Consider the following 15,735-nt stretch of genomic DNA (forward strand, 5'->3'; position numbering starts at 1 on the left):
TGTTTTGCAGCCAATTGGTCTCCTGCTCTGAGGATGGCAGTGTTCGCCTCTGGGAATTGCAGGAGCTTCCTCCAGCTGAGCCTGCCACATCAGGTTAGTGCAGCTTTATGTTGTATGCATAGGTAGATTTAATTTCACTGGCAAAACTGATATTTATTGCCTATCCCTAGTTGTCCTTAATTAGGTGGTGGGCCGCCTTCTTGAACTGCTGCAATCCACGATACTGTTAGGCAGGGAGTTTCAGGATTTTGACCCTCGTGCCTTGTAGGTGATGTAGAGGCTTTAGGGAGTTAGGAGGTAAGCCACTCACTGCAGAATACCCAGACTCTGACCTGCTGTAATATGTGGCTGGTCCGGTTCAGTTTTTGGTTAATGGTGACCCCCCAAGGATGTTGATGAGGGATTTGGTGAAATTCATGCCATTGAATATCAAGGGGAGGTGGTTAGGCTCTCTCTTGTTGGAGATGGTCATTGCCTGACACTTATGTGACACAAATGTTACTTGCCACTTATTAGCCCAAGCCTGGATGTTGTCCAGGTCTTCCTGAATGTGGGCATTCATTAATTACCTGAGGAATTGCTAATGCAACTGAACACTGCAATCATCAGCGAACAGCCCCACATCTGACCTTATGATGGTGGAAAGGTCATTGATGTAGTAGTTGGAGATAGTTGGACCACGACTCTGCCCCGAAGAACTCCTGCAACGATGTCCTGGGGCTAAGATGATTGGCCTCCAACTACAGCCATCTTCCTTTGTGCCAGGTACGACTCTAGTCACTGGAGAGTTTTCCCCCTGATCCACCTTGACCAGTTTTACTAGCGTTTCTTGGTGCCACACTCGGTCGAGTACTGCCTTGATATCAAAAGCTGTCACTCTCGCCTCACCTCTGAAATTCAGTTCTTGTGTCCATGTTTGGAACGAGGTCTGGAGCCGAATGGTCTTGGTGGAACTTCTACGGCCTACTCAGCGGTGCTTAAAAGAACTGCTGGTGCCTGCTAACAGAAAGGTACGTGTTTCTTTTATCCTTAATGTGGCGACAGGAGGATCAGGAGTTCTCCTTCTATGTCCCGAGCACTACTACTTAACCCCTCTCATTCGCCTCCTACACCCCCAGGACATACCTGAGCGCCGGCAATGCATTTGACCCAAATTGGTCCAGAGAGAACATAAGAAGTAAGAGCAGGAGTAGGCAATACGGCCCCTCGAGCCTGCTCTGCTATTCAATAAGATCATGGCTGATCTTCGACCTCAACTCCACTTTCCCGTCCGATCTCCATCCCTTGATTCCCCTAGAGTCCAAAAATCTATCTCTCAGCCTTGAATATACTCAAAGACTCAGCATGCACAGCCCTCTGGGGCAGAGAATTCCAAAGATTCACAACCCTCTGAGTGAAGAAATTCCTCTTCATCTCAGTCTTAAATGGCCTACCCCTTATCCTGAGACTATGCCCCCAATTCTATCACTCCAGCCAGGGGAAACAACCTCTCCGCATCTACCCTGTCAATCCCCTTCAGAATCTTGTATGTTTCAATGAGATCATCTCTCATTCTTCTAAACTCCAGAGAGTACAGGCCCGTTCTACACAATCTCTCATCAAAGGACAGCCCTCTCATCCCAGGAATCAATCTAGTGAACCTTCGTTGCACCGCCTCCAAGGCAAGTATATCCTTCCTTAGATAAGGAGACCAAAACTGTGCACAGTACTCCAGGTGTGGAGATGCCGGTGTTGGACTGGGGTGGACAAATGTAAGAAGTCACACAACACCAGGTTATAGTCCAACAGTTTTATTTGAAATCACAAGCTTTCGGAGCGCTGCTCCTTCGTCAGGTGAAGTGGAGAGATGCATAAAGACACAGCTTATATAGTCAGAGAATAATGCCAGATGATTACAGGTAATCTTTCTAACTGCCATTTATCACACCTCGGCAGATAGTCACAGCAATCAAAGGTGTGAATGGTGTGGATTCTGTTTTTCTATTCTTCCTACCGAAGTGAATAACTTCACATTTCCCTATATTATACTCCATCTGCCACCTTACTGCCCACCCACTTAATCTATCTATATCCCTTTGCAGACTCTTTGTGATTTCCTCACAGCTTACTGTCCCGCCTAGCTTTGTATCATCAGCAAACTTGGATACACTGCACTCGGTCCTTTCATCTAGGTCATTAATATAGATTGTAAATAGCTGAGACACCAACACTGATCCTTGTGGCACCCCACTAGTTACAGCCTGCCAACCTGCAGAAGATCCGTTTATCCCTACTCTCTGGGAGGGAACTGGCGAGCTGCCTCAGGAGGCCCGACAGATTTCATCAATGGTGTGTGCAGTTATTTCATTGCACTACACTGTACACACAATATACACTCAACCTAACACAATGATGGAGAATGTTTTGATGGGTTTTAGCTAAGAATTAAAAATATCAAGAAAGAGCAGAGATTTATTTTTACTTTAATCAATTATTTTGTCTCTTGAATTTAAATACACTCACCTGTACTGTTATTTTCTGTCCAAGTGGCTGCAGTGAGAAAACTGGTGCAAATCCCAGTAATTTGCAATTGCCATTGACTTGACGGGGTGGGGGTTGGAACGATGATCAATTTTGTACAGTTTCGGCTTGGGTACTGGCGGAATGATCGACAAGTTCCAGGAAATTATGGCAGTGTGGAATGCTTTAACTCACTTACACCATCACTTCTTGGACTTGCACTGTAAAATGAACCCATTGGGCTCGATTTTGCCAGGCCCGAAGAAGCATGATTGGAGGCGTGTGAGGTGTTAAAATCGCAAAAAAATGGTGGGCAGCTCCAATCCCGCCTCCGAGCAATTTTCCCAGAATCGGGGTTTCCGACCCTGTTTCCATCCTGCTTACTAACAGCTGCAGCTCCACCATTAAAAAGGAGTTTTCACCAATGATCATTTGCAGGTGGCAGAACTTTGTTGTCTCTGGTCTGGGGGAACTTTTAGCAGGCATACTCATTGTTGTGGAAGTTTGGAGCCTGACACCCATCTCCAGTGTGACCTCCTGGGAAACCCCTCTCCCCACCTTGACTGAGCGCATCCTCAACTGAGGCATCTACCAGAAGCATGGGAGCCATTTATTTCCTTTCCTCCTGGACATCAGATTCAGACAAAGACCAGCCGTGGCAGCAGCAGAACCATGAACAACAGTAGCAGCAGCAACAACAGGAGCGCCAAGCTGCTGCTCACCCACCTGAAGCTGCACAGGCCAGAAGGTGCCAGCGCGCGACCACATTGCTGGCCGGGATGCAAGGGATGCACTCATGTTGGCCAGATTTGCTTAGCCTGTACAATCAAACACCTTTGCCTCGCACCTTCTTACCAGAGCATCGACGATGGACAAGAACCTGCAGATTCCTATCACTCTGACCACCATACTGACAATTGCAAGTCGCTCTAAGCCCTGAATGTGGAAGTCCCATTTGCGAAATGACACAGGCCACAGCTTCAACAGTTTGCCATCAGAATTTTTTATCACAACAAGCAACTGATGGCATTTCAAAAATAAACACAACGTAACACCCAAGTGACTACCATTGTGACTACTTGTGCATTATCTTCCTCTTGCGCGTGCTCCTACGTGGTGCTTCCCCTGTGGCTTCAGCAGATGTGGAGGCCCCTTGCTCACTTTCTTGCTGCTCCTGTCTCGACACCTTTGGCGGGCGTCCTCGGGTTGCGAACCTCAGGGCTCGGCAACAGTCTGCTGCTCCTGCGGCTGTGCAGGGGCTGAGACACCCATCTCAGTTGGGTGAGGACTCTGGTGGGGCTCTGACCGAGGGCTTTGCAGTGGCATGGTCGTGTGAGCACTTGGAGAGGAGCCCCCACTTCCTTGTTGTCTGCCACCAACATCCCTCTCATGGGTCAGCCCCACTTCAAAGCTAGCAAGTGACTTGACAGCACCTTGCTGCACTTCAGGGGGGCCATGAGGACCCATTTCTGCACTACTCCAGAGGACTTCCATGAAGGTCTGGTTTGTTTGCTCAATAGCTGACCATCACTCCTCCAGAGATGTCAGTCTATTCTGAACAATGACCATGTTTTCAACACTCTGGCGACTTAGCTCCTCCATGGCCGTAGCCATTCTCTCCTCTACCGTAGCCATCCTTTCCTTGGTGGTGCGTTCATGCGCCAATGCCTCCACAAAGGCTCTGCTCATGTTTGCGATAGACTCCTCCATTCGCTCCACACTCGCAGTGACCCTGGAGACAAAACCTGCCAGAGACTCCTGCATCTGTTTCTGGAGTTCCAGTACTGCTCTCCTTCTGGATGGACCCGGAGGCACAGGGTCGACATGCAGCTGAGCCGAGCTGGCAGAGACCTGCGCCCTCCGACGAGGACACTCCACTGCTGTCCCTGTCTCCACCATCTGCTGATGCTTACTTGTGAGCTGTGATACACCAGGTGACAACACTACTCTATGTCCCGAAGGTCCCACCGAGGTGTGAGTGTCTGCGCTGGTGCTGGGTGCGCTGAATTCTGCTGATGCTACACCCTCAGAGGTTGCAGCTTCCTCTGAGGACTCTTGAAGCTCAAGCTGTTCCTCCTGGACAGTGGGGACGGGGGCTGTCGATGGTCCTGTAGGGAGTAAAGGAAAGAGTTAGAGATATGAGGTAAAGGTTGCATGCACATTGAATTGTGCAGATGATCATAAGTCAATCTGTTAGAGCATCAGAATCATTATCAGTCACTCATTCAATGTGACTGAGAGAGATGCCAAACTATTCTGTCACCAGCTTGCAGTGATGCGCCCGTCTGTCGGTCCCCCACTTGCGAATCTTCCTCAACACTGGCGATTTCCAGGGCCGCCTCCTCCGAGGTGGTGAGCTGGGCTACTAAGAACATAAGAATTAGGAGCAGGACTAGGCCATACGACCCCTCGAGCCCATTCAAGAAGATCATGGCTGATCTTCGACCTCAACTCCAATTTCCCACCCCTCCATACCTCTTGAATCCCCTAGAGTCCAAAAATCTATCTATCTCAGCCTTGAATATACTAAATGACTGAGCACCCACATCCCTTTGGGGTAGAGTTCCAAAGATTCACAACCCTCTGAGTGAAGCATTCCTCCTCATCTCAGTCCTAAATGGCCAACCCCTTATCCTGAGACTATGCCCCCTAGTTCTGGACCCTCCAGCCAGGGGAAACAACCTCTCCGCATCTGCCTTGTCAATCCAGCTGAAAATCTTATGTTTCAAAGAGACCACCTCTCATTCTTAGAAACTACAGAGTGTATAGGCCCAATCTACTCAATCTATCCTCATATGACAGCCCTCTCATCCCAGTATAGTTTGTAGGTTCATAGGAGCACGCAAGCCTTCCCAGCACATCGAGGTGCAGTCCCTACAGGCGGGTATATGGGTTCGAAACACAGATAAATTAATAATACCAGACAATTAATTAATTAGCTAGAGTTGTTAATGGTACATTGATGTATAGATGAAGGGTCACAAGAACATAACATAAGAAATAGGAGCAGGAGTAGGCCATTCGGCCCTTCGCCACCATTCAATGAGATCATGGCTGATCTTCTGCCTCAACTCCATTCACTGGCCCTATCGCCATATCCCTTGAAGCCCTTACTAGTCAGAAATCTATCGACTTCTGTTTTGAATATACCCAATGACTGAGCCTCCACAGCCCTCTGGGGTAGAGAATTCCAAAGATTCACCGCCCTCTGTATGAAGAAATTTCTTCTCATCTCAGTCCTGAATGGCCTACCCTTTATCTTGAGGCTGTGGCCCCTGGTTCTAGACTCCCCAGCTAAGGGAAACATTCTTCCAGCATCCATCCTATCAAGCCCTGTAATAATTTTGTATGCTTCAATGAGATCCCCTCTCATTCTTCTGAATTCAAGAGAATACAGAGGGTGGCCCTCCTCCTGTCCTCACTCTTTCCCTCTTATTGTGGGCTCTCTTTTCCTGCAATGAGGGACACAAGTGGAGTTTGAGTGAGAATGAAGGAGTGAATGTAGAGAATCCATAGCATAGATGCTTAGAAGGAGACAAAGGGCACTCCATGTATGTTGTAAGTTGTTGTCATTGCATCACAGTGATAGGGAGTGTGAGGGCTACATGGTCGAATAGTTAAGTGAATGTGACCATAGAGAGAGCAGGAATGGGTAAAGGTGCAGGGATGTCAGTGTCAAGTGGGATGTGGAGGAAGAGGTTGGCAAAGCAGAGTGCTGGTGAGGAGAAGCGATGGGGATCAGATTGAGGGTGATGGGAAAGTCATACTCACTTTTCCTGTGCGGAGAAGGTCATGAAACCTCTTCCTGCACTGCAGCCAGGTTCTGTGGCACATAGAGATTGAGTTGACTTCCTGGGCCACTTGCATCCACACAGCTTTAGTCTGCTGGGGAGGCTTTTTCCTCCCTGAGGAAGGGAAGAGCACCTCCTTATTTGATCTTTCTCCCTCCACCAGTGCTTGGAGGGAGGCCTCATCGAACCTTGGAGCACACTTTGGCCTTCTGCTGGACATAGTTGCTGAATGAAGCGATCACAACAATGGGCATAAAGTTTAAAGTCTCCAGAAGAAGCAAGGCTGCTTGCAGGCCTTAAATCCAGCAGCATTCATGACGTCATTGGAGGCGACTTTCTGTATGAAAAGACTCATTGGGCCAGGGGTTTCCACACGCTGGACATCAAGTGCCCAACTAGGGCAAAATCGCACTTTTTTCCCACTTCACATCGGAGTCGAGGTCCTGACACGAAAACCACCTGACACGCCACAGCCCGCCCCCAATGGCAAAATCAAGCCCATTGTCTTTGATGTGCCATTTCAATGGTGCAAGTCTCGAGGAAATTTTGGGCCATTGAAATAAGGAATCATGCCAATGCTATGCTCTATTAAACTTTTTTGAACTATAACGTAATATTGATTGTTACATAAAAATATCAAAACCAGTAGTTTATTATTCTTTGGTCAGTGATTGAACTTTATGGCAGCAATGGTAAAATAAATTGATGTTTAGATTGTCTTGTCAATAATATTGTTTTAAATCAAAACTGCTTTTATGAAGTAGAGAGGACTAGAGACAATGGTGAAACATAAATATAATAGGGTAGATTGCTGGGCGCAATTGCTGATTATGGCACAAATTGCACCCGTTTTAAACACCCCCCCCCCCCCCCCCCCGAGTTTCTGCTCAAACTCATTTACATATCGGCAAACGCAGAATCAGCCATGAATCCGCGCAATCGGGCAGCATTTTAAAAATCACATCTACAAGCTTTTAAAACGTACCTTTTAGTGTGCTTGCGCCCAAAAGAACCACCTTAATTCTGAAAGCCTCCCTGAAGGCCTGCACACGTGCGTAATTAGCAGAAACTCCCAGTGGTGATTACGTCCCCAATGGGGACGTGGCCAATTTTGTGGGCGGGGCCTACATCCAGCACAATGTTTTTAAAACTAGCGCATCCTTGGGGATGGGCAATAAATGCTGGCCTTGCCAGCGATGCCCACATCCCAGGAACAAATTTTTAAAAAATCATGGAAACTCAAGTTACCCTGGACGTAAATTGCGTTTAAAATTTCGCGATCTTTTGCGCCAGTTATGCCGGTTTCAGCTGAATTGCGCTGAAAAACCAATGTGAGACACCCGTTTCCTAATCTTAAGAAAAAGGTTGCAGTTATATTGCCACTTTTGTGTCCAATCATGAACTAAAACAAAAATTTAGCTGATTTTATTAACACATGGCAGGTCTTCTCTAAGGTTTGCATATCATAAGTGTAGCACAGATCACGTGGATACATATTAGTTTGATGCTCTGTCCCATCTAGATAGCTCCATCTTTTTTTTCCCCAATTTCTTCCTTTCCTCTTCCAAAGGTGCTGAACCTTGCTGAGGTTTACTTCCAGCCCTCTGCTACCTTGCCGAATTGGGCATTCCTCATCTGTGAGCCTAGACCGTGATTGCTAGCTAGCTCTTCTGCTTGGGCAGGCATCACAGCCAAGTCTAATTCTGTTCCTGTCCAATGCCGACACATGCTTGTTTTCCAGCAGGAGCCTGGGAATCTCCACTTTAAAAAAAATTTCTCCTTAGCCCAAGTAAAGTTAGGTCCAATTTTAACATCCCAACAGTTAAAATAAAGTTAACTCAACACAAACCAGCTATTGCATCTGCAATCTTCTGGTCTGTGTCCATTATTTTGTAATGTTTGAAAGTACTTTCATTGTAAAATATTAATTTACTCCCTTCTGTTTCCCATATGCTTACTTTTGAAACTTTGGCCTTACAAGAATTATTGGTGAATTACTGCTCAAAGTCAATTCAATTCAATTTTATTTGCCATATGTAACTCGTACAATGGAATGCTTACTCCCCGTAGGACACGTCAGCTATTTTTACAGCGCCGTGTTCAGAAAGTCAATTCTTTGGCATCCAGTGGCAGTGGGAGCACGATGTCCCTCAGCCGCTCCGTCCTCCTCGACACCGCGGCCTCCTCCTCACTGTTGCCGGCTCGGCTCCACGTGTGGTGGCCTGCTTCTCACCCTCTGGCCACCATTCCCGGCTCCCCTCCTCCCAGTCGGACTGCGAGTCGTCGTGGCTGCTGCTGCTGCTCGATGGAGGGAAGGAAGGAAAGTCAGGAAGGAGGGAAACGCTGCTGACAGCATTGGAGTTTGTTATGCTACATATTTGGCAGTAATTGTTGAACTCTGCTCTGTTACAATGTTTTTATGCCATTTGGGTGCTAAGTTTTGCTTTTTAAGCTGTTCTAGCTGAGTTTTGGAGTATTCTCCAATAGTTTAATTCAGCCAGTATTTTTTTGAAAAGAGAAATCCAATTCCTAAACAGCTATGTATGTTGAAACTTAAACTCCATGGCCTAGAAATTCACTATGGCCCCGCCAGCTGGCTAGCGCCCAAAAGTTAGCGCTGGGCGCGGAGCCATTTGCGACCGTCAGATATTCAGATATTTGCGCCCCAAGTCGGAACCGGGCGCTATTCCAGGGTGTGCCCGCCCCCGCTTGGGGCGCTGAAACTGAATTTCAGCGCTCTAGGCGCCGCTGCGCCACCCGCTGCGGAGCGGCAGGCTGCGGTACTGCAGGCCTCCTCCTTCTCTTAAGGTGGAGGTGCCTGCAACGGGGAGATCGCCGCTGGATAGTGCCGGCAAATGAGCCCGGCACCACGGAGAAGTGCCGGGTTCGCGGAAAGCAGCCGGCAATGCCGCGGCGGGGGAGGGGGTGGAGGAGGCCGGGGAAGGAGGTGCGGGCAGGCGGCCGCCGAAAAAGCGGCCGGCCGCACCTCCACCTTAAAGCGCCCCACTGAGGCTACAGTACGGCCCCGTTTTCTGGTCGCTGTTTGCGGCCGCTGCGGAAGAGGCGGCCGCAACTAAATATGGGGATCGGGGCGGAACCGGGGCACTGCGCACACCGATGACGTCATCGGTGCCGGTGCAGCGCTAACGGCTACCGCCGCCATTACCGCTGCGCTGAATATCAGCGCAAACTCCTGTATTGGCGCAGAAGCCCTCTTTAGGCGGTAATTGGGCGCAAAGCTGGCAGCGCCTTACTGAATTTCTAGGCCCATATCTTTTGGCAGACATCCACCCTGGTAAAGTGAGTTGATGGATATAGAATGCAGAGTCCATGTTATATCAGTTAAGCCAAAGTTACACTGGCATTTCTTTTTAAATACCCATTAGGTGAAGCATTTCTTGCTGCCCACCTTTGAGTTATAATTTGTATCTGGCTAAACCTCTGCACTAACATTTTACCTTACTGTGTCATCCGGCTCTGTTTGCAGAGATGGTCGTCACCCGTGATGGATTTACTGACTGTTAGTTATACAGTACTATGTAATGAGCTTATTTATATTATATGTATTTGTTTTTAGGGCTTTTTAGTATGTGGGGAATTGGTAGGCCAAACAAGCAGCAAAACCAGATGGCAAAACGCAAGTTGGAATGTTCTGTGTTAAAGACCCTGGAGTTAACTGGTGATTTGATAGGTCATTCGGGTGCTGTGCGGGTGAGTAATCGTGCAATGCGAGCACTATTTCTGTAGTATAAATTGTTGCCTGTAATATCTTGCGAGGGAATTTTTCAATGTCTCTGTTTCCCATCCAAGGTGGGGGTAGGGGGGGAGAAAGTGACAATTGTAGTGACCTGCAAAGCTAAATTAAGAGTGTTGGTTTCATTTTTATACCAGAAATGAGACATGAAGGCTGATTCTCTGAGATTGAACTTGGGGAGTGGCCCCTTGCAGGAAGTATGTACACAGCATGAAATTGGGCAGGTAGGCTAAGTGTCGATGATGCTGTACTCATCGGCTCAATGAGCAGGAAAGTTTTAAAGGATTTTATAAGTTGACAACGTACTGAAGTTTGCGGGACAGATTGAAGGGGCAAAACGAGCTGGCCTTTGGCAGGTTGGAGACGCATCTCGGTTGCTCCCCCAACTGAGGAGGCTGAAAATGCTGGCTGAAGCTTGCTGGACCTGGGAGATGTGGTTCCCAGTATGTGGCCTCATCCACCTGTGGCAGGGGGGGGGGTCACATAATTTAATAAAGATAACTTTACTCCCCTGGACTTCAGGGGTCCAGGCCCCAGTCCCGGACAGATGATGCCTACTTTTGGGTGTCTGATGTATGTCTACTAAGACCATGTGTGCTGATGCTAATGCTGGGTCCCGAGAGTTCCCAAGTTAGAGAATTCCCGTTCTCTTCTCTCCCTCTTCCTACCCCTTATGTTGACACTTTCGTGGGGGCGGGTGGAGGTCCCCCTCCCTACTGGGCTTTACAGAAAACTGGCAGACTGCTGCTGAAGTTATGGTGGAAGTCTGCCGGAATGGCTTTAGATTTCCGGCCTCTCTTGCTACATGTTCTTCCATTCCAAAATTTTGAGTTTTAAAAAAGAAGCATCAGAAGTTATAGAGAAACTGGTTTTTTTTTCATTACAACAAAGAAGGTTAAGAGGCGATCTGATGGAGGGTTTCAAAATTATGGAGAAACACCATTTCCACAGGTTATTTGAGTCAGTAACTGGAGGTCACAAGTTTAAGATAATCAAAAGAATGAGTGGGGAGGTTAGAAGAACTTTATTTTATATGGAGGGCTGTTCGGGCACGAATGAATGGTGGAAGCAGAATCCATAATGGCTTTTAAAAGGGAAGGGATGAATATTAAAAAAACTGTTTGCACCCACGTGCCCCATGCAAATTTGATACCTTCCTTCCACTGACCTCGCAATCTCCAATGGGGTCAGCACTGGAGGGCACTGGCATAACTGCCAGGATCGCAGACAGTGGATTTTTGCATTTCATTTATTTATATATAAATAATTTGGACAAAAACACCAGAGGAATATCAAATTAAGGTATGCAGAAAAGTGTGAAAAAGAGATTGCAGGCGGACTTTGGTTAGTAGAGTGGGCAGATAGGTGGAAGATGTAGTACAATATAGAGCACTGTGAAGTTGTACATATTGGGGGTGATGGCGACGGTGGGGGGGCTGCTGGAAAGAGCAGTGAATGTGAATATACCTTATACAGCAAGACCTTTAACAGTGTGCAGGAACATGGAGACCTATGAATGCAAGTACATAAGTTTTTAAAGGTAGAAAAGACTATCAAAGGGCACATTGAATGTAAAATTAGGAAGTAATGTTGAATTTGTACTTTTTACATGACATTGGTTAGACCACAGTTGAATGAATGATGACCACAGGCTTCCCTCCTGCCTTTTTCACCATATATCTAGCCAACCTCCCCTCTGCACAATGTTGGCACCCAGAGAACTAACTATTGCCTTACTTGGCGTGGTGGCCACAAAAGAAACTATCTACAAACAACTCCATTGAATCTTAGACTACCTTTTTCTTTTCAATTTTATCCTTTGCATCTCCCCCAGATCCAGAAATCCATTACTTTATTTCCTGTGATGAAGCCTTGCTGCCTTGTTTGCCTTCCTAACGTTCACCTACTCCTTATTATCTCTGATTATCTATTGACTTTCCGCTTCCCTCATGAGTTCCTTTTTCATCTCTTCCAACTGATCCTCATGTTTCTCCTTCTGTGCCTAAAACCTGTCCATTGTTGTCTAATGAACTTACCATTTATGAGCCTGTAAATTCACCAATTTATATCCATATCCAGTCAGTCCTAATCCCTAGTTTTTTTCATTGAATTCATAGAAACTTACAGCACACAGAAGGAGGACATTTGTCCCGTCGTGCCTGTGCTGGGTCTTTGAAAGAGCAATCGTGCTTAGTCCCACATCTTTGCTTTTTGTCCATAACCCTGTAAATTGCTCATCCTTCAGTATCTATCCAACTCTGTTTTAACATTATTTATGGAACCAGTTTCCACCACCATATTAAGGTAGAGCGTTCCAGATCCCGACAACTCGTGAGTGAAAATATTTCTCCACATCTCCCCTCTAGATTGTTTGCCAATGATTTTGAATCTATGACCTCTGGTTATTGACCCGATCGCCAGAGGGAATATTTTTTGCCCTATTAACTCTATCATCTTGTAAACCTCTATTAGGTCAGCTCTTAACCTTCTCTGTTCCAAGGAGAACAGTCCTAACTTTTCTAACCTCTCCTCATAACTGAAGTCTCTCATCCCTGGTGACATCCTGGTAAAGCCTGACAAATAAGGCAAGGGAATACACAATGAGTGGTAGGACCCTAGGAAGTACAGAGGGTCAGAGGGACCTTGGTGTACATGTACATAGATCCCTGAAGGCAGCGGAACAGGTAGATAAGGTGGTTAAAAAGGCATATGGGATACTTGCCTTCATTAGCCGAGGCATAGAATATAAGAGCAGGGAGGTTATGATGGAGCTGTACAAAACGCTGGTGAGGCCACAGCTGGAGTACTGTGTGCAGTTCTGGTCGCCACACTATAGGAAGGATGTGATTGCTTTGGAGAGGGTGCAGAGAAGATTCACCAGGATGTTACCTGGGATGGAGCGCCTCAGCTATGAAGAGAGGCTGGACAGGCTGGGGTTGTTTTCCTTGGAGCAAAGAAGGCTGAGGGGGGACCTGATTGAGGTGTACAAAATGATGAGGGGCATAGATAGGGTAGATAAAGAGGAACTTTTCCCCTTAGTAGGGGGGTCAATAACAAGGGGGCATAGATTCAGGGTAAGGGGCAGGAGATTTAGAGGGGATTTGAGGAGGAACTTTTTCACCCAGAGGGTGGTTGGAATGTGGAACTCACTGCCCGAAAGGGTGGTAGAGGCAGGAACCCTCACAACATTCAAGAAGCATTTGGATGAGCACTTGAAATGCCATTGCATACAAGGCTATGGACCAAATGCTGGAAAATGGGATTAGACTGGACAGGGATGGATGGGCGGCGCAGACACGATGGGCCGAAGGGCCTCTTTCTGTGCTGTAAAACTCTATGACTCTATGACCTCCTCTGTTACCTTTCTAATGCCTTTACATCTTTTCTGAAATGTGGTGCCCAGAATTGACCGCAATACTCCAGCTGAGGCCTAGCCAGTGATTTATAAAGTTCTAGTATGATCTCTTTGCTTTTATATCCTATTCCTCTATTTATAAAAACCAAATAACCCATATGCTTTTTTAACCATCTTATCAACTTGCCCTGCCACCTTTAAAGATTTGTGTATACGGACACCAAGGTGTCTCTGCTCATCTTCACTTTTCAAAATCATGCCATTTATAGTATACTGTCTTTCTATATTAGTCCTCTCAAAGTGCATACTTCACACTTCTCCGCATTGAACTCCATTTGCCATGCTTCTGCCCATTTCACCATCCTGTCTGTCAGCCTGAAGCCTATAACTATCCTCATCATGATCATCTATGTTGCCAAGTTTTGTATCATCTGCAAACTTTATAATGTTGCTCTCTACACCTGAGTCTAGGCCGTTTATAAAAATTGTGACGAGTAATGGACCCAAGACTGACCTTTGGGGAACACCACTGCAAACCACCTCCCAGTCTAAAAACATCCATCCGCCACCACCCTTTGCTTCCTGCCAGTGACCCCATTTTGTATCCATATACTGCCACTTTCCCCTTAATTCCACAGGCTTCCATCTTCTGCTATTGTTTCCTTCATCTCCATGAGTAGTAAACATTCACAACAAAAGTCTTGTCTGAACTTGTCTGTTGTGATGACTATATGTATTCCAGTAGAGACAGCCAATTGCACTCATAGGGCTAGATTTTCGGGCAGCCGTCAGGCGGGGTTTCAGGCGTGTCGGGGGGGAAACTCCCGAATTCGGGGGTCCCGACACCATCCCGCCCAAAACCCCGCCCCACGTAAGTTTCAGGGGCGGCGGGTACCTGCCCCGCACTGGGACCCGCTGAAACCAGGCGGGAAGGGATTAGTGCCAATTAACTGCCTGTTAACAGGTAGTTAACAGGCAGTTTTTAGCCTAATCCCTATTTTGAGGGGTTTCGTGTGGGATTCCCGACGGCTCCAAACCACGCCAGGTTAGAGCAGGCGGGCCGTTGGGTTGAAGGAGTTGGAGGGGTCGCGATGTCGGCGCTCAGGTGAGTGATGGGTGCATGAGTGCAAAGGTAAGTGTGTTTGGTGTGTCTAAAGTGTGTAAAGAACTTTTGCTTACCTGTACTTACCTTAACAGCCTTTCTTCCTGTAGCCGTCGGGAGCTGCATCACTCAGCCGGAACTTAAAGCTGAACGGCTGCGATCTGTCAAAAGTGACAGCCTTCAGCTTTGAGTGCCGGTAAGAGTTCTAACTGAGTCTGTGCAGAATGACTCATGTCAGAACTCAGACTGTCAGTGTTTCACAGCTTCAAACAGCTGTGAAACACTGATATTTCATCTGTCAAGAACTCTTGACAGATGAAATTGCAGTCTGTGACGTCACCTGTTGCCGGGTGGCCCTTAATTGGCCTGCTGAGCCCGCTGGGCGGGCTCAACAAGGTCAATCAAGGGAAAATCATGTGGATTGGCCGGACGTCAAAGTAGGCGGGTTAAAAACCCGAAAGGGGAAGTCCCGCCGCCTTCCCGACAGGTTTGGCAAAATCTACCCCATAAAATCATAGAATAGTACAGCACAGAAGGAGGCCATTTGACCCATCGAGTCTGCGCCGGCTCTTTTGAAGAGCAATCCAGTTAGTCCCGCTCTTTCCCCATATCACTTTTTTTCTCCAAGTATTTATCCAATTCCTTTTTGAAGGCTACTATTGAATCTGTATCCACCACCCTATCAGGCAGTGCATTCCAAATCCTAACCACTCGTTGCGTGAAAAAGTTTTTCCTCATGTTGCCTCTGGTTCTTTGCCAATCACCTTAATTCTGTGCCCTCTCATTATCAACCCTTCAGCCATTGGAAATAGTTTCTCTTTAATTACTCTATCGAAACCTTTCATGATTTTAAACATCTCTATCAAATCTTCTATTAGCCTTTTCTGCTCCAAGGAGAACAACCCCAGCTTCTCCACGTAACTGTAATCCCTCATTCTTGGAACCATTCTAGTAAATCTCTTCTGTACCCTCTCCAAAGTCGTCTTGTCCTTCCTAAAGTGTGGTGCCCAGAATTGGACAGAATACTCCAGCTGGGGCTGAATTAGTTCCATTTTTTTCCACCATTTACTTAAATCTACAGTATTTTCCACTACACTTTTAGTAATTCTGAAAGTACGTTGCAGCAAAACTTGAAATAAGTATTTATACTAAAGTGAGAGTAAATACCTGACCGGTATTGTGACACTTTTCTTTCCTAGAGAGTACCTTTTAAAATTAATTCTAATTGCTTTGA

The 15,735-nt window shown here is 46.8% G+C and overlaps 1 protein-coding gene across 3 annotated transcripts in view; it reads left to right on the forward strand.

The window, feature by feature from the left end:
• Positions 1-15,735, forward strand: part of wdr41 (WD repeat domain 41) — an 85,455-nt gene that overhangs the window by 60,682 nt on the left and 9,038 nt on the right. For all 3 annotated transcript variants that reach the window (XM_085982508.1, XM_085982524.1, XM_085982515.1), the window contains 2 exons: positions 11-93; positions 9,868-10,001. In XM_085982508.1, the coding sequence (XP_085838634.1) occupies positions 11-93; positions 9,868-10,001 (217 nt within the window). The remainder of the gene's footprint in view (positions 1-10; positions 94-9,867; positions 10,002-15,735) is intronic.

Source organism: Somniosus microcephalus, chromosome 1 (genome assembly GCF_052327205.1).
Source record: "Somniosus microcephalus isolate GS21.2 chromosome 1, FLI_Smic_1.0, whole genome shotgun sequence".
NCBI classification, from domain to species: domain Eukaryota; kingdom Metazoa; phylum Chordata; class Chondrichthyes; order Squaliformes; family Somniosidae; genus Somniosus; species Somniosus microcephalus.